This window comes from Oncorhynchus masou, chromosome 2, assembly GCF_036934945.1.
Source record: "Oncorhynchus masou masou isolate Uvic2021 chromosome 2, UVic_Omas_1.1, whole genome shotgun sequence".
NCBI classification, from domain to species: Eukaryota; Metazoa; Chordata; class Actinopteri; order Salmoniformes; family Salmonidae; genus Oncorhynchus; species Oncorhynchus masou.
Genome location: NC_088213.1, coordinates 6,345,360 through 6,365,318, shown reverse-complemented (window position 1 = coordinate 6,365,318; position 19,959 = coordinate 6,345,360). Strand labels below are relative to the sequence as shown.

Below are 19,959 nucleotides of genomic sequence, written 5' to 3'. Positions count from 1 at the left end.
AAATACTATCATGGTGGTGTAGAAGGTGAATATAACTCCATGTCATTACTAAATACTATCATGGTGGTGAATATAACTCCATGTCATTACTAAATACTATCATGGTGGTGTAGAAGGTGAATATACCTCCATGTCATTACTAAATACTATCATGGTGGTGTAGAAGGTGAACATACCTCTATGTCATTACTAAATACTATCATGGTGGTGAATATACCTCCATGTCATTACTAAATACTATCATGGTGGTGAATATACCTCCATGTCATTACTAAATACTATCATGGTGGTGAATATACCTCCATGTCATTACTAAATACTATCATGGTGGTGAATATACCTCCATGTCATTACTAAATACTATCATGGTGGTGAATATACCTCTATGTCATTACTAAATACTATCATGGTGGTGTAGAAAGTGAATATACCTCCATGTCATTACTAAATACTATCATGGTGGTGAATATACCTCCATGTCATTACTAAATACTATCATGGTGGTGAATATACCTCCATGTCATTACTAAATACTATCATGGTGGTGTAGAAGGTGAATATACCTCCATGTCATTACTAAATACTATCATGGTGGTGAATATACCTCCATGTCATTACTAAATACTATCATGGTGGTGTAGAAGGTGAACATACCTCCATGTCATTACTAAATACTATCATGGTGGTGTAGAAGGTGAATATACCTCCATGTCATTACTAAATACTATCATGGTGGTGTAGAAGGTGAATATACCTCCATGTCATTACTAAATACTATCATGGAGGTGAATATACCTCTATGTCATTACTAAATACTATCATGGTGGTGAATATACCTCCATGTCATTACTAAATACTATCATGGTGGTGAATATACCTCCATGTCATTACTAAATACTATCATGGTGGTGAATATACCTCCATGTCATTATTAAATACTATCATGGTGGTGTAGAAGGTGAATATACCTCCATGTCATTACTAAATACTATCATGATGGTGTAGAAGGTGTATATACCTCCATGTCATTACTAAATACTATCATGGTGGTGTAGAAGGTGAATATACCTCCATGTCATTACTAAATACTATCATGGTGGTGAATATACCTCCATGTCATTACTAAATACTATCATGGTGGTGTAGAAGGTGAATATACCTCCATGTCATTACTAAATACTATCATGGTGGTGAATATACCTCTATGTCATTACTAAATACTATCATGGTGGTGAATATACCTCCATGTCATTACTAAATACTATCATGGAGGTGTAGAAGGTGAATATACCTCCATGTCATTACTAAATACTATCATGGTGGTGTAGAAGGTGAATATACCACTATGTCATTACTAAATACTATCATGGTGGTGAATATACCTCTATGTCATTACTAAATACTATCATGGTGGTGTAGAAGGTGAATATACCTCTATGTCATTACTAAATACTATCATGGTGGTGAATATACCTCTATGTCATTACTAAATACTATCATGGTGGTGAATATACCTCCATGTCATTACTAAATACTATCATGGTGGTGAATATACCTCTATGTCATTACTAAATACTATCATGGTGGTGAATATACCTCCATGTCATTACTAAATACTATCATGGTGGTGTAGAAGGTGAATATACCTCCATGTCATTACTAAATACTATCATGGTGGTGTAGAAGGTGAATATACCTCCATGTCATTACTAAATACTATCATGGTGGTGTATATACCTCCATGTCATTACTAAATACTATCATGGTGGTGTAGAAGGTGAATATACCTCCATGTCATTACTAAATACTATCATGGTGGTGAATATACCTCTATGTCATTACTAAATACTATCATGGTGGTGTAGAAGGTGAATATACCTCCATGTCATTACTAAATACTATCATGGTGGTGAATATACCTCCATGTCATTACTAAATACTATCATGGAGGTGTAGAAGGTGAATATACCTCCATGTCATTACTAAATACTATCATGGTGGTGTAGAAGGTGAATATACCTCCATGTCATTACTAAATACTATCATGGTGGTGAATATACCTCCATGTCATTACTAAATACTATCATGGAGGTGTAGAAGGTGAATATACCTCCATGTCATTACTAAATACTATCATGGTGGTGTAGAAGATGAATATACCTCTATGTCATTACTAAATACTATCATGGTGGTGAATATACCTCCATGTCATTACTAAATACTATCATGGTGGTGTAGAAGGTGAATATACCTCCATGTCATTACTAAATACTATCATGGTGGTGAATATACCTCTATGTCATTACTAAATACTATCATGGTGGTGTAGAAGGTGAATATACCTCCATGTCATTACTAAATACTATCATGGTGGTGTAGAAGGTGAAAATACCACTATGTCATTACTAAATACTATCATGGTGGTGTAGAAGGTGAATATACCTCCATGTCCTTACTAAATACTATCATGGTGGTGAATATACCCCTATGTCATTACTAAATACTATCTTGGTGGTGTAGAAGGTAAATATACCCCTATGTCATTACTAAATACTATGGCTGTGAACAGACAGGTGGGAGGGACTCACGTCGTCCTCTGCCCGGCGTGACGGCAGCACACTGGTGTTTGAGGTCAAGGGCACAGGCCGTGTGGAGGACAGGATCAACGAAGACGTCTGCCTTGCTCTCCTTCAACATGTTCAGCACCTCCTTCTTACACAAGTCATGTTTGATCTTCAACAGGTTGGCCTTCAGACACTCCTCCACCTGACCTGTCTGCTCCTGGGCCACTGCCTCCTCCGCACACAGACCGGGGATCTAGAGGAGTGACAGGGGGAGGGAGGGAGAGGGGAACAGAGGGAGGAAGGTAGAGAGAGAGAGAAGAGAGAGAGAGGGAAGACAGAGAGAGAGAGAAGACAGAGAGAGAGGGAAGACAGAGAGAGAGGGAAGACAGAGAGAGAGGGAAGACAGAGAGAGAGGGAAGACAGAGAGAGAGGGAAGACAGAGAGAGAGGGAAGACAGAGAGAGAGGGAAGACAGAGAGAGAGGGAAGACAGAGAGAGAGGGAAGACAGAGAGAGAGGGAAGACAGAGAGAGGGGGAAGACAGAGAGAGGGGGAAGACAGAGAGAGGGGGAAGACAGAGAGAGGGGGAAGACAGAGAGAGGGGGAAGACAGAGAGAGGGGGAAGACAGAGAGAGGGGGAAGACAGAGAGAGGGGGAAGACAGAGAGAGGGGGAAGACAGAGAGGGAAGACAGAGAGAGAGGGAAGACAGAGAGAGAGGGAAGAGAGAGAGAGGGAAGACAGAGAGAGAGGGAAGACAGAGAGAGAGGGAAGACAGAGAGAGAGGGAAGACAGAGAGAGAGGGAAGACAGAGAGAGAGGGAAGACAGAGAGAGAGGGAAGACAGAGAGAGAGGGAAGACAGAGAATGTCAATTCTCTAGTTGCAGCTCTCAGAATGTATTTCTAAGGCTTTCTTCTATCTACATGGAACATGCTTTACAGCAGTCTGGCCTAGTTTAGAGGACCGGTCTCTTCAGGACAGTGGGGTTGTGTATTAGTAACCATCTCTCAGGGACAGCAGTCTGGCCTGGTTTAGAGGACCGGTCTCTTCAGGACAGTGGGGTTATGTATTAGTAACCATCTCAGGGACAGCAGTCTGGCCTGGTTTAGAGGACCGGTCTCTTCAGGACAGTGGGGTTGTGTATTAGTAACCATCTCTCAGGGACAGCAGTCTGGCCTGGTTTAGAGGACCGGTCTCTTCAGGACAGTGGGGTTATGTATTAGTAACCATCTCAGGGACAGCAGTCTGGCCTGGTTTAGAGGACCGGTCTCCTCAGCACAGTGGATCTGTAGCTGGGGGTCCAGTCTATATTAACACTCCTCACCTCCTCAGCACAGTGGATCTGTAGCTGGGGGTCCAGTCTATATTAACACTCCTCACCTCCTCAGCACAGTGGATCTGTAGCTGGGGGTCCAGTCTATATTAACACTCCTCACCTCCTCAGCACAGTGGATCTGTAGCTGGGGGTCCAGTCTATATTAACACTCCTCACCTCCTCAGCACAGTGGATCTGTAGCTGGGGTCCAGTCTATATTAACACTCCTCACCTCCTCAGCACAGTGGATCTGTAGCTGGGGGTCCAGTCTATATTAACACTCCTCACCTCCTCACCACAGTGGATCTGTAGCTGGGGGTCCAGTCTATAGTAACACTCCTCACCTCCTCAGCACAGTGGATCTGTAGCTGGGGGTCCAGTCTATATTAACACTCAGCACAGTGGATCTGTAGCTGGGGGTCCAGTCTATATTAACACTCCTCACCTACTCAGCACAGTGGATCTGTAGCTGGGGGTCCAGTCTATATTAACACTCCTCAGCACAGTGGATCTGTAGCTGGGGGTCCAGTCTATATTAACACTCCTCAGCACAGTGGATCTGTAGCTGGGGGTCCAGTCTATATTAACACTCCTCACCTCCTCAGCACAGTGGATCTGTAGCTGGGGGTCCAGTCTATATTAACACTCCTCACCTCCTCAGCACAGTGGATCTGTAGCTGGGGGTCCAGTCTATATTAACACTCCTCACCTCCTCACCACAGTGGATCTGTAGCTGGGGGTCCAGTCTATATTAACACTCCTCACCTCCTCAGCACAGTGGATCTGTAGCTGGGGGTCCAGTCTATATTAACACTCCTCACCTCCTCAGCACAGTGGATCTGTAGCTGGGGGTCCAGTCTATATTAACACTCCTCACCTCCTCAGCACAGAGGATCTGTAGCTGGGGTCCAGTCTATATTAACACTCCTCACCTCCTCAGCACAGAGGATCTGTAGCTGGGGGTCCAGTCTATATTAACACTCCTCACCACAGTGGATCTGTAGCTGGGGGTCCAGTCTATATTAACACTCCTCACCTCCTCAGCACAGTGGATCTGTAGCTGGGGGTCCAGTCTATATTAACACTCCTCACCTCCTCAGCACAGTGGATCTGTAGCTGGGGGTCCAGTCTATATTAACACTCCTCACCTCCTCAGCACAGTGGATCTGTAGCTGGGGGTCCAGTCTATATTAACACTCCTCAGCACAGTGGATCTGTAGCTGGGGTCCAGTCTATATTAACACTCCTCACCTCCTCAGCACAGTGGATCTGTAGCTGGGGGTCCAGTCTATATTAACACTCCTCAGCACAGTGGATCTGTAGCTGGAGGTACAGTCTATATTAACACTCCTCAGCACAGTGGATCTGTAGCTGGGGTCCAGTCTATATTAACACTCCTCACCTCCTCAGCACAGTGGATCTGTAGCTGGGGGTCCAGTCTATATTAACACTCCTCACCTCCTCAGCACAGTGGATCTGTAGCTGGGGGTCCAGTCTATATTAACACTCCTCACCTCCTCAGCACAGTGGATCTGTAGCTGGGGGTCCAGTCTATATTAACACTCCTCACCTCCTCAGCACAGTGGATCTGTAGCTGGGGGTCCAGTCTATATTAACACTCCTCAGCACAGTGGATCTGTAGCTGGGGGTCCAGTCTATATTAACACTCCTCACCTCCTCAGCACAGTGGATCTGTAGCTGGGGGTCCAGTCTATATTAACACTCCTCAGCACAGTGGATCTGTAGCTGGGGGTCCAGTCTATATTAACACTCCTCAGCACAGTGGATCTGTAGCTGGGGGTCCAGTCTATATTAACACTCCTCAGCACAGTGGATCTGTAGCTGGGGGTCCAGTCTATATTAACACTCCTCAACTCCTCAGCACAGTGGATCTGTAGCTGGGGGTCCAGTCTATATTAACACTCCTCACCTCCTCAGCACAGTGGATCTGTAGCTGGGGGTCCAGTCTATATTAACACTCCTCACCTCCTCAGCACAGTGGATCTGTAGCTGGGGGTCCAGTCTATATTAACACTCCTCACCTCCTCAGCACAGTGGATCTGTAGCTGGGGGTCCAGTCTATATTAACACTCCTCACCTCCTCAGCACAGTGGATCTGTAGCTGGGGGTCCAGTCTATATTAACACTCCTCACCTCCTCAGCACAGTGGATCTGTAGCTGGGGGTCCAGTCTATATTAACACTCCTCACCTCCTCAGCACAGTGGATCTGTAGCTGGGGGTCCAGTCTATATTAACACTCCTCACCTCCTCAGCACAGTGGATCTGTAGCTGGGGGTCCAGTCTATATTAACACTCCTCTCCTCAGCACAGTGGATCTGTAGCTGGGGGTCCAGTCTATATTAACACTCCTCACCTCCTCAGCACAGTGGATCTGTAGCTGGGGGTCCAGTCTATATTAACACTCCTCACCTCCTCAGCACAGTGGATCTGTAGCTGGGGGTCCAGTCTATATTAACACTCCTCACCTCCTCAGCACAGTGGATCTGTAGCTGGGGGTCCAGTCTATATTAACACTCCTCACCTCCTCAGCACAGTGGATCTGTAGCTGGGGGTCCAGTCTATATTAACACTCCTCAGCACAGTGGATCTGTAGCTGGGGGTCCAGTCTATATTAACACTCCTCAGCACAGTGGATCTGTAGCTGGGGGTCCAGTCTATATTAACACTCCTCACCTCCTCAGCACAGTGGATCTGTAGCTGGGGGTCCAGTCTATATTAACACTCCTCACCTCCTCAGCACAGTGGATCTGTAGCTGGGGGTCCAGTCTATATTAACACTCCTCACCTCCTCAGCACAGTGGATCTGTAGCTGGGGGTCCAGTCTATATTAACACTCCTCACCTCCTCAGCACAGTGGATCTGTAGCTGGGGGTCCAGTCTATATTAACACTCCTCACCTCCTCAGCACAGTGGATCTGTAGCTGGGGGTCCAGTCTATATTAACACTCCTCACCTCCTCAGCACAGTGGATCTGTAGCTGGGGGTCCAGTCTATATTAACACTCCTCACCTCCTCAGCACAGTGGATCTGTAGCTGGGGGTCCAGTCTATATTAACACTCCTCACCTCCTCAGCACAGTGGATCTGTAGCTGGGGGTCCAGTCTATATTAACACTCCTCACCTCCTCAGCACAGTGGATCTGTAGCTGGGGGTCCAGTCTATATTAACACTCCTCACCTCCTCAGCACAGTGGATCTGTAGCTGGGGGTCCAGTCTATATTAACACTCCTCACCTCCTCAGCACAGTGGATCTGTAGCTGGGGGTCCAGTCTATATTAACACTCCTCACCTCCTCAGCACAGTGGATCTGTAGCTGGGGTCCAGTCTATATTAACACTCCTCACCTCCTCAGCACAGTGGATCTGTAGCTGGGGGTCCAGTCTATATTAACACTCCTCACCTCCTCAGCACAGTGGATCTGTAGCTGGGGGTCCAGTCTATATTAACACTCCTCAGCACAGTGGATCTGTAGCTGGGGGTCCAGTCTATATTAACACTCCTCACCTCCTCAGCACAGTGGATCTGTAGCTGGGGGTCCAGTCTATATTAACACTCACCTCCTCAGCACAGTGGATCTGTAGCTGGGGGTCCAGTCTATATTAACACTCCTCACCTCCTCAGCACAGTGGATCTGTAGCTGGGGGTCCAGTCTATATTAACACTCCTCACCTCCTCAGCACAGTGGATCTGGAGCTGGGGGTCCAGTCTATATTAACACTCCTCACCTCCTCCTCAGCACAGTGGATCTGTAGCTGGGGGTCCAGTCTATATTAACACTCCTCACCTCCTCAGCACAGTGGATCTGTAGCTGGGGGTCCAGTCTATATTAACACTCCTCACCTCCTCAGCACAGTGGATCTGTAGCTGGGGGTCCAGTCTATATTAACACTCCTCACCTCCTCAGCACAGTGGATCTGTAGCTGGGGGTCCAGTCTATATTAACACTCCTCACCTCCTCAGCACAGTGGATCTGTAGCTGGGGGTCCAGTCTATATTAACACTCCTCACCTCCTCAGCACAGTGGATCTGTAGCTGGGGGTCCAGTCTATATTAACACTCCTCACCTCCTCAGCACAGTGGATCTGTAGCTGGGGGTCCAGTCTATATTAACACTCCTCACCTCCTCAGCACAGTGGATCTGTAGCTGGGGGTCCAGTCTATATTAACACTCCTCACTCCTCAGCACAGTGGATCTGTAGCTGGGGGTCCAGTCTATATTAACACTCCTCACCTCCTCAGCACAGTGGATCTGTAGCTGGGGGTCCAGTCTATATTAACACTCCTCACCTCCTCAGCACAGTGGATCTGTAGCTGGGGGTCCAGTCTATATTAACACTCCTCACCTCCTCAGCACAGTGGATCTGTAGCTGGGGGTCCAGTCTATATTAACACTCCTCACCTCCACAGTGGATCTGTAGCTGGGGGTCCAGTCTATATTAACACTCCTCACCTCCTCAGCACAGTGGATCTGTAGCTGGGGGTCCAGTCTATATTAACACTCCTCACCTCCTCAGCACAGTGGATCTGTAGCTGGGGGTCCAGTCTATATTAACACTCCTCACCTCCTCAGCACAGTGGATCTGTAGCTGGGGGTCCAGTCTATATTAACACTCACCTCCTCAGCACAGTGGATCTGTAGCTGGGGGTCCAGTCTATATTAACTCCTCACTCCTCAGCACAGTGGATCTGTAGCTGGGGGTCCAGTCTATATTAACACTCCTCACCTCCTCAGCACAGTGGATCTGTAGCTGGGGGTCCAGTCTATATTAACACTCACCTCCTCAGCACAGTGGATCTGTAGCTGGGGGTCCAGTCTATATTAACACTCCTCACCTCCTCAGCACAGTGGATCTGTAGCTGGGGGTCCAGTCTATATTAACACTCCTCACCTCCTCAGCACAGTGGATCTGTAGCTGGGGGTCCAGTCTATATTAACACTCCTCACCTCCTCAGCACAGTGGATCTGTAGCTGGGGGTCCAGTCTATATTAACACTCCTCACCTCCTCAGCACAGTGGATCTGTAGCTGGGGGTCCAGTCTATATTAACACTCCTCACCTCCTCAGCACAGTGGATCTGTAGCTGGGGGTCCAGTCTATATTAACACTCCTCACCTCCTCAGCACAGTGGATCTGTAGCTGGGGGTCCAGTCTATATTAACACTCCTCAGCACAGTGGATCTGTAGCTGGGGGTCCAGTCTATATTAACACTCCTCACCTCCTCAGCACAGTGGATCTGTAGCTGGGGGTCCAGTCTATATTAACACTCCTCACCTCCTCAGCACAGTGGATCTGTAGCTGGGGGTCCAGTCTATATTAACACTCCTCACCTCCTCAGCACAGTGGATCTGTAGCTGGGGGTCCAGTCTATATTAACACTCCTCAGCACAGTGGATCTGTAGCTGGGGGTCCAGTCTATATTACACACCTCCTCAGCACAGTGGATCTGTAGCTGGGGGTCCAGTCTATATTAACACTCCTCACCTCCTCAGCACAGTGGATCTGTAGCTGGGGGTCCAGTCTATATTAACACTCCTCACCTCCTCAGCACAGTGGATCTGTAGCTGGGGGTCCAGTCTATATTAACACTCCTCACCTCCTCAGCACAGTGGATCTGTAGCTGGGGGTCCAGTCTATATTAACACTCCTCACCTCCTCAGCACAGTGGATCTGTAGCTGGGGGTCCAGTCTATATTAACACTCCTCACCAGTCTATATTAACACTCCTCACCTCCTCAGCACAGTGGATCTGTAGCTGGGGGTCCAGTCTATATTAACACTCCTCACCTCCTCAGCACAGTGGATCTGTAGCTGGGGGTCCAGTCTATATTAACACTCCTCACCTCCTCAGCACAGTGGATCTGTAGCTGGGGGTCCAGTCTATATTAACACTCCTCACCTCCTCAGCACAGTGGATCTGTAGCTGGGGTCCAGTCTATATTACACACTCCTCAGCACAGTGGATCTGTAGCTGGGGGTCCAGTCTATATTAACACTCCTCACCTCCTCAGCACAGTGGATCTGTAGCTGGGGGTCCAGTCTATATTAACACTCCTCAGCACAGTGGATCTGTAGCTGGGGGTCCAGTCTATATTAACACTCCTCAGCACAGTGGATCTGTAGCTGGGGGTCCAGTCTATATTAACACTCCTCACCTCCTCAGCACAGTGGATCTGTAGCTGGGGGTCCAGTCTATATTAACACTCCTCACCTCCTCAGCACAGTGGATCTGTAGCTGGGGGTCCAGTCTATATTAACACCTCCTCAGCACAGTGGATCTGTAGCTGGGGGTCCAGTCTATATTAACCTCCTCAGCACAGTGGATCTGTAGCTGGGGGTCCAGTCTATATTAACACTCCTCCTCAGCACAGTGGATCTGTAGCTGGGGGTCCAGTCTATATTAACACTCCTCACCTCCTCAGCACAGTGGATCTGTAGCTGGGGGTCCAGTCTATATTACACTCCTCACCTCCTCAGCACAGTGGATCTGTAGCTGGGGGTCCAGTCTATATTACCTCCTCACACTCCTCAGCACAGTGGATCTGTAGCTGGGGGTCCAGTCTATATTAACACTCCTCACCTCCTCAGCACAGTGGATCTGTAGCTGGGGGTCCAGTCTATATTAACACTCCTCACCTCCTCAGCACAGTGGATCTGTAGCTGGGGGTCCAGTCTATATTAACACTCCTCAGCACAGTGGATCTGTAGCTGGGGGTCCAGTCTATATTACACTCCTCACTCCTCAGCACAGTGGATCTGTAGCTGGGGGTCCAGTCTATATTAACACTCCTCACCTCCTCAGCACAGTGGATCTGTAGCTGGGGGTCCAGTCTATATTAACACTCCTCACCTCCTCAGCACAGTGGATCTGTAGCTGGGGGTCCAGTCTATATTAACACTCCTCACCTCCTCAGCACAGTGGATCTGTAGCTGGGGGTCCAGTCTATATTAACACTCCTCACCTCCTCAGCACAGTGGATCTGTAGCTGGGGGTCCAGTCTATATTAACACTCCTCACCTCCTCAGCACAGTGGATCTGTAGCTGGGGGTCCAGTCTATATTAACACTCCTCACCTCCTCAGCACAGTGGATCTGTAGCTGGGGGTCCAGTCTATATTAACACTCCTCACCTCCTCAGCACAGTGGATCTGTAGCTGGGGGTCCAGTCTATATTAACACTCCTCACCTCCTCACCACAGTGGATCTGTAGCTGGGGGTCCAGTCTATATTAACACTCCTCAGCACAGTGGATCTGTAGCTGGGGGTCCAGTCTATATTAACACTCCTCACCTCCTCAGCACAGTGGATCTGTAGCTGGGGGTCCAGTCTATATTAACACTCCTCACCTCCTCAGCACAGTGGATCTGTAGCTGGGGGTCCTGTCTATATTAACACTCCACCACTCCTCAGCACAGTGGATCTGTAGCTGGGGGTCCAGTCTATATTAACACTCCTCACCTCCTCAGCACAGTGGATCTGTAGCTGGGGGTCCAGTCTATATTAACACTCCTCACCTCCTCAGCACAGTGGATCTGTAGCTGGGGGTCCAGTCTATATTAACACTCCTCACCTCCTCAGCACAGTGGATCTGTAGCTGGGGGTCCAGTCTATATTAACACTCCTCACCTCCTCAGCACAGTGGATCTGTAGCTGGGGGTCCAGTCTATATTAACACTCCTCACCTCCTCAGCACAGTGGATCTGTAGCTGGGGGTCCAGTCTATATTAACACTCCTCACCTCCTCAGCACAGTGGATCTGTAGCTGGGGGTCCAGTCTATATTAACACTCCTCACCTCCTCAGCACAGTGGATCTGTAGCTGGGGGTCCAGTCTATATTAACACTCCTCACCTCCTCAGCACAGTGGATCTGTAGCTGGGGGTCCAGTCTATATTAACACTCCTCACCTCCTCAGCACAGTGGATCTGTAGCTGGGGGTCCAGTCTATATTAACACTCCTCACCTCCTCAGCACAGTGGATCTGTAGCTGGGGGTCCAGTCTATATTAACACTCCTCAGCACAGTGGATCTGTAGCTGGGGGTCCAGTCTATATTAACACTCCTCACCTCCTCAGCACAGTGGATCTGTAGCTGGGGGTCCAGTCTATATTAACACTCCTCACCTCCTCAGCACAGTGGATCTGTAGCTGGGGGTCCAGTCTATATTAACACTCCTCACCTCCTCAGCACAGTGGATCTGTAGCTGGGGGTCCAGTCTATATTAACACTCCTCACCTCCTCAGCACAGTGGATCTGTAGCTGGGGGTCCAGTCTATATTAACACTCCTCACCTCCTCAGCACAGTGGATCTGTAGCTGGGGGTCCAGTCTATATTAACACTCCTCACCTCCTCAGCACAGTGGATCTGTAGCTGGGGGTCCAGTCTATATTAACACTCCTCACCTCCTCAGCACAGTGGATCTGTAGCTGGGGGTCCAGTCTATATTAACACTCCTCACCTCCTCAGCACAGTGGATCTGTAGCTGGGGGTCCAGTCTATATTAACACTCCTCACCTCCTCAGCACAGTGGATCTGTAGCTGGGGTCCAGTCTATATTAACACTCCTCACCTCCTCAGCACAGTGGATCTGTAGCTGGGGGTCCAGTCTATATTAACACTCCTCACCTCTCAGCACAGTGGATCTGTAGCTGGGGGTCCAGTCTATATTAACACTCCTCACCACAGTGGATCTGTAGCTGGGGGTCCAGTCTATATTAACACTCCTCACCTCCTCAGCACAGTGGATCTGTAGCTGGGGGTCCAGTCTATATTAACACTCCTCACCTCCTCAGCACAGTGGATCTGTAGCTGGGGGTCCAGTCTATATTAACACTCCTCACCTCCTCAGCACAGTGGATCTGTAGCTGGGGGTCCAGTCTATATTAACACTCCTCACCTCCTCAGCACAGTGGATCTGTAGCTGGGGGTCCAGTCTATATTAACACTCCTCACCTCCTCACAGTGGATCTGTAGCTGGGGGTCCAGTCTATATTAACACTCCTCACCTCCTCAGCACAGTGGATCTGTAGCTGGGGGTCCAGTCTATATTAACACTCCTCACCTCCTCAGCACAGTGGATCTGTAGCTGGGGGTCCAGTCTATATTAACACTCCTCACCTCCTCAGCACAGTGGATCTGTAGCTGGGGGTCCAGTCTATATTAACTCCTCACTCCTCAGCACAGTGGATCTGTAGCTGGGGGTCCAGTCTATATTAACACTCCTCACCTCCTCAGCACAGTGGATCTGTAGCTGGGGGTCCAGTCTATATTAACACTCCTCACCTCCTCAGCACAGTGGATCTGTAGCTGGGGGTCCAGTCTATATTAACACTCCTCACTCCTCAGCACAGTGGATCTGTAGCTGGGGGTCCAGTCTATATTAACACTCCTCACCTCCTCAGCACAGTGGATCTGTAGCTGGGGGTCCAGTCTATATTAACTCCTCACTCCTCAGCACAGTGGATCTGTAGCTGGGGGTCCAGTCTATATTAACACTCCTCAGCACAGTGGATCTGTAGCTGGGGGTCCAGTCTATATTTCCTCACCTCCTCAGCACAGTGGATCTGTAGCTGGGGGTCCAGTCTATATTAACACTCCTCAGCACAGTGGATCTGTAGCTGGGGGTCCAGTCTATATTAACACTCCTCACCTCCTCAGCACAGTGGATCTGTAGCTGGGGGTCCAGTCTATATTAACACTCCTCACCTCCTCAGCACAGTGGATCTGTAGCTGGGGGTCCAGTCTATATTAACACTCCTCACCTCCTCAGCACAGTGGATCTGTAGCTGGGGGTCCAGTCTATATTAACACTCCTCACCTCCTCAGCACAGTGGATCTGTAGCTGGGGGTCCAGTCTATATTAACACTCCTCACCTCCTCAGCACAGTGGATCTGTAGCTGGGGGTCCAGTCTATATTAACACTCCTCACCTCCTCAGCACAGTGGATCTGTAGCTGGGGGTCCAGTCTATATTAACACTCCTCACACCTCCTCAGCACAGTGGATCTGTAGCTGGGGGTCCAGTCTATATTAACACTCCTCAGCACAGTGGATCTGTAGCTGGGGGTCCAGTCTATATTAACACTCCTCACCTCCTCAGCACAGTGGATCTGTAGCTGGGGGTCCAGTCTATATTAACACTCCTCACCTCCTCAGCACAGTGGATCTGTAGCTGGGGGTCCAGTCTATATTAACACTCCTCACCTCCTCAGCACAGTGGATCTGTAGCTGGGGGTCCAGTCTATATTAACACTCCTCACCTCCTCAGCACAGTGGATCTGTAGCTGGGGGTCCAGTCTATATTAACACTCCTCACCTCCTCAGCACAGTGGATCTGTAGCTGGGGGTCCAGTCTATATTAAACTCCTCACCTCCTCAGCACAGTGGATCTGTAGCTGGGGGTCCAGTCTATATTAACACTCCTCAGCACAGTGGATCTGTAGCTGGGGGTCCAGTCTATATTAACACTCCTCACCTCCTCAGCACAGTGGATCTGTAGCTGGGGGTCCAGTCTATATTAACACTCCTCACCTCCTCAGCACAGTGGATCTGTAGCTGGGGGTCCAGTCTATATTAACACTCCTCACCTCCTCAGCACAGTGGATCTGTAGCTGGGGGTCCAGTCTATATTAACACTCCTCAGCACAGTGGATCTGTAGCTGGGGTCCAGTCTATATTAACTCCTCACCTCCTCAGCACAGTGGATCTGTAGCTGGGGGTCCAGTCTATATTAACACTCCTCACCTCCTCAGCACAGTGGATCTGTAGCTGGGGGTCCAGTCTATATTAACACTCCTCACCTCCTCAGCACAGTGGATCTGTAGCTGGGGGTCCAGTCTCCTCACCTCCTCAGCACAGTGGATCAGCTGGGGGTCCAGTCTATATTAACACTCCTCAGCACAGTGGATCTGTAGCTGGGGGTCCAGTCTATATTAACACTCCTCACCTCCTCAGCACAGTGGATCTGTAGCTGGGGGTCCAGTCTATATTAACACTCCTCACCTCCTCAGCACAGTGGATCTGTAGCTGGGGGTCCAGTCTATATTAACACTCCTCACCTCCTCAGCACAGTGGATCTGTAGCTGGGGGTCCAGTCTATATTAACACTCCTCACCTCCTCAGCACAGTGGATCTGTAGCTGGGGGTCCAGTCTATATTAACACTCCTCACCTCCTCAGCACAGTGGATCTGTAGCTGGGGGTCCAGTCTATATTAACACTCCTCACCTCCTCAGCACAGTGGATCTGTAGCTGGGGGTCCAGTCTATATTAACACTCCTCACCTCCTCAGCACAGTGGATCTGTAGCTGGGGGTCCAGTCTATATTAACACTCCTCACCTCCTCAGCACAGTGGATCTGTAGCTGGGGGTCCAGTCTATATTAACACTCCTCAGCACAGTGGATCTGTAGCTGGGGGTCCAGTCTATATTAACACTCCTCACAGTGGATCTGTAGCTGGGGGTCCAGTCTATATTAACACTCCTCACCTCCTCACAGTGGATCTGTAGCTGGGGGTCCAGTCTATATTAACCCTCCTCAGCACAGTGGATCTGTAGCTGGGGGTCCAGTCTATATTAACACTCCTCACCTCCTCAGCACAGTGGATCTGTAGCTGGGGGTCCAGTCTATATTAACACTCCTCACCTCCTCAGCACAGTGGATCTGTAGCTGGGGGTCCAGTCTATATTAACACTCCTCACCTCCTCAGCACAGTGGATCTGTAGCTGGGGGTCCAGTCTATATTAACACTCCTCACCTCCTCAGCACAGTGGATCTGTAGCTGGGGGTCCAGTCTATATTAACACTCCTCACCTCCTCAGCACAGTGGATCTGTAGCTGGGGGTCCAGTCTATATTAACACTCCTCACCTCCTCAGCACAGTGGATCTGTAGCTGGGGGTCCAGTCTATATTAACACTCCTCACCTCCTCAGCACAGTGGATCTGTAGCTGGGGGTCCAGTCTATATTAACACTCCTCACCTCCTCAGCACAGTGGATCTGTAGCTGGGGGTCCAGTCTATATTAACACTCCTCACCTCCTCAGCACAGTGGATCTGTAGCTGGGGGTCCAGTCTATATTAACACTCCTCACCTCCTCAGCACAGTGGATCTGTAGCTGGGGGTCCAGTCTATATTAACACTCCTCACCTCCTCAGCACAGTGGATCTGTAGCTGGGGGTCCAGTCTATATTAACACTCCTCACCTCCTCAGCACAGTGGATCTGTAGCTGGGGGTCCAGTCTATATTAACACTCCTCAGCACAGTGGATCTGTAGCTGGGGGTCCAGTCTATATTAACACTCCTCACCTCCTCAGCACAGTGGATCTGCACAGTGGATCTGTAGCTGGGGGTCCAGTCTATATTAACACTCCTCACCTCCTCAGCACAGTGGATCTGTAGCTGGGGGTCCAGTCTATATTAACACTCCTCACCTCCTCAGCACAGTGGATCTGTAGCTGGGGGTCCAGTCTATATTAACACTCCTCACCTCCTCAGCACAGTGGATCTGTAGCTGGGGGTCCAGTCTATATTACCTCCTCAGCACAGTGGACACTCCTCAGCTGGGGGTCCAGTCCTCCCTCAGCACAGTGGATCTGTAGCTGGGGGTCCAGTCTATATTAACACTCCTCACCTCCTCAGCACAGTGGATCTGTAGCTGGGGGTCCAGTCTATATTAACACTCCTCACCTCCTCAGCACAGTGGATCTGTAGCTGGGGGTCCAGTCTATATTAACACTCCTCACCTCCTCAGCACAGTGGATCTGTAGCTGGGGGTCCAGTCTATATTAACACTCCTCACCTCCTCAGCACAGTGGATCTGTAGCTGGGGGTCCAGTCTATATTAACACTCCTCACCTCCTCAGCACAGTGGATCTGTAGCTGGGGGTCCAGTCTATATTAACACTCCTCACTCCTCAGCACAGTGGATCTGTAGCTGGGGGTCCAGTCTATATTAACACTCCTCACCTCCTCAGCACAGTGGATCTGTAGCTGGGGGTCCAGTCTATATTAACACTCCTCACCTCCTCAGCACAGTGGATCTGTAGCTGGGGGTCCAGTCTATATTAACACTCCTCACCTCCTCAGCACAGTGGATCTGTAGCTGGGGGTCCAGTCTATATTAACACTCACCTCCTCAGCACAGTGGATCTGTAGCTGGGGGTCCAGTCTATATTAACACTCCTCACCTCCTCAGCACAGTGGATCTGTAGCTGGGGGTCCAGTCTATATTAACACTCCTCACCTCCTCAGCACAGTGGATCTGTAGCTGGGGGTCCAGTCTATATTAACACTCCTCACCTCCTCAGCACAGTGGATCTGTAGCTGGGGGTCCAGTCTATATTAACACTCCTCACCTCCTCAGCACAGTGGATCTGTAGCTGGGGGTCCAGTCTATATTAACACCTCCTCAGCACAGTGGATCTGTAGCTGGGGGTCCAGTCTATATTAACACTCCTCACTCCTCAGCACAGTGGATCTGTAGCTGGGGGTCCAGTCTATATTAACACTCCTCACCTCCTCAGCACAGTGGATCTGTAGCTGGGGGTCCAGTCTATATTAACACTCCTCACCTCCTCAGCACAGTGGATCTGTAGCTGGGGGTCCAGTCTATATTAACACTCCTCACCTCCTCAGCACAGTGGATCTGTAGCTGGGGGTCCAGTCTATATTAACACTCCTCACCTCCTCAGCACAGTGGATCTGTAGCTGGGGGTCCAGTCTATATTAACAGTCTATCAGCACAGTGGATAGCTGGGGGTCCAGTCTATATTAACACTCCTCACCTCCTCAGCACAGTGGATCTGTAGCTGGGGGTCCAGTCTATATTAACACTCCTCACCTCCTCAGCACAGTGGATCTGTAGCTGGGGGTCCAGTCTATATTAACACTCCTCACCTCCTCAGCACAGTGGATCTGTAGCTGGGGGTCCAGTCTATATTTACACTCCTCACCTCCTCAGCACAGTGGATCTGTAGCTGGGGGTCCAGTCTATATTAACACTCCTCACCTCCTCAGCACAGTGGATCTGTAGCTGGGGGTCCAGTCTATATTAACACTCCTCAGCACAGTGGATCTGTAGCTGGGGTCCAGTCTATATTAACACTCCTCACCTCCTCAGCACAGTGGATCTGTAGCTGGGGGTCCAGTCTATATTAACACACTCACCTCCTCAGCACAGTGGATCTGTAGCTGGGGGTCCAGTCTATATTACACACTCCTCAGCACAGTGGATCTGTAGCTGGGGGTCCAGTCTATATTAACACTCCTCAGCACAGTGGATCTGTAGCTGGGGGTCCAGTCTATATTAACACTCCTCACCTCCTCAGCACAGTGGATCTGTAGCTGGGGGTCCAGTCTATATTAACACTCCTCACCTCCTCAGCACAGTGGATCTGTAGCTGGGGGTCCAGTCTATATTAACACTCCTCACCTCCTCAGCACAGTGGATCTGTAGCTGGGGTCCAGTCTATATTAACACTCCTCACCTCCTCAGCACAGTGGATCTGTAGCTGGGGGTCCAGTCTATATTAACACTCCTCACCTCCTCAGCACAGTGGATCTGTAGCTGGGGGTCCAGTCTATATTAACACTCCTCACCTCCTCAGCACAGTGGATCTGTAGCTGGGGGTCCAGTCTATATTAACACTCCTCACCTCCTCAGCACAGTGGATCTGTAGCTGGGGGTCCAGTCTATATTAACACTCCTCACCTCCTCAGCACAGTGGATCTGTAGCTGGGGGTCCAGTCTATATTAACACTCCTCACCTCCTCACCACAGTGGATCTGTAGCTGGGGGTCCAGTCTATATTAACACTCCTCAGCACAGTGGATCTGTAGCTGGGGGTCCAGTCTATATTAACACTCCTCACCTCCTCAGCACAGTGGATCTGTAGCTGGGGGTCCAGTCTATATTAACACTCCTCACCTCCTCAGCACAGTGGATCTGTAGCTGGGGGTCCAGTCTATATTAACACTCCTCAGCACAGTGGATCTGTAGCTGGGGGTCCAGTCTATATTAACACTCCTCAGCACAGTGGATCTGTAGCTGGGGGTCCAGTCTATATTAACACTCCTCACCTCCTCAGCACAGTGGATCTGTAGCTGGGGGTCCAGTCTATATTAACACTCCTCACCTCCTCAGCACAGTGGATCTGTAGCTGGGGGTCCAGTCTATATTAACACTCCTCACCTCCTCAGCACAGTGGATCTGTAGCTGGGGGTCCAGTCTATATTAACACTCCTCACCTCCTCAGCACAGTGGATCTGTAGCTGGGGGTCCAGTCTATATTAACACTCCTCACCTCCTCAGCACAGTGGATCTGTAGCTGGGGGTCCAGTCTATATTAACACTCCTCACCAGCACAGTGGATCTGTAGCTGGGGGTCCAGTCTATATTAACACTCCTCACCTCCTCAGCACAGTGGATCTGTAGCTGGGGGTCCAGTCTATATTAACACTCCTCACCTCCTCAGCACAGTGGATCTGTAGCTGGGGGTCCAGTCTATATTAACACTCCTCACCTCCTCAGCACAGTGGATCTGTAGCTGGGGGTCCAGTCTATATTAACACTCCTCACCTCCTCAGCACAGTGGATCTGTAGCTGGGGGTCCAGTCTATATTAACACTCCTCACCTCCTCAGCACAGTGGATCTGTAGCTGGGGTCCAGTCAGTGGATCAGTCTATATTAACACTCCTCACCTCCTCAGCACAGTGGATCTGTAGCTGGGGGTCCAGTCTATATTAACACTCCTCAGCACAGTGGATCTGTAGCTGGGGGTCCAGTCTATATTAACACTCCTCACCTCCTCAGCACAGTGGATCTGTAGCTGGGGTCCAGTCTATATTAACACTCCTCAGCACAGTGGATCTGTAGCTGGGGGTCCAGTCTATAGTAACACTCCTCACCTCCTCAGCACAGTGGATCTGTAGCTGGGGTCCAGTCTATATTAACACTCCTCACCTCCTCAGCACAGTGGATCTGTAGCTGGGGGTCCAGTCTATATTAACACTCCTCACTCCTCAGCACAGTGGATCTGTAGCTGGGGGTCCAGTCTATATT

General features: G+C 49.5%; 1 protein-coding gene across 1 annotated transcript in view; it reads right to left on the bottom strand.

The window, feature by feature from the left end:
- LOC135552306 (Golgi apparatus protein 1-like) overlaps positions 1–19,959 on the bottom strand; it is a 77,187-nt gene that overhangs the window by 8,839 nt on the left and 48,389 nt on the right. The window contains exon 14 of the mRNA XM_064983856.1: positions 2,589–2,817. Within this exon, the coding sequence (XP_064839928.1) occupies positions 2,589–2,817 (229 nt within the window). The remainder of the gene's footprint in view (positions 1–2,588; positions 2,818–19,959) is intronic.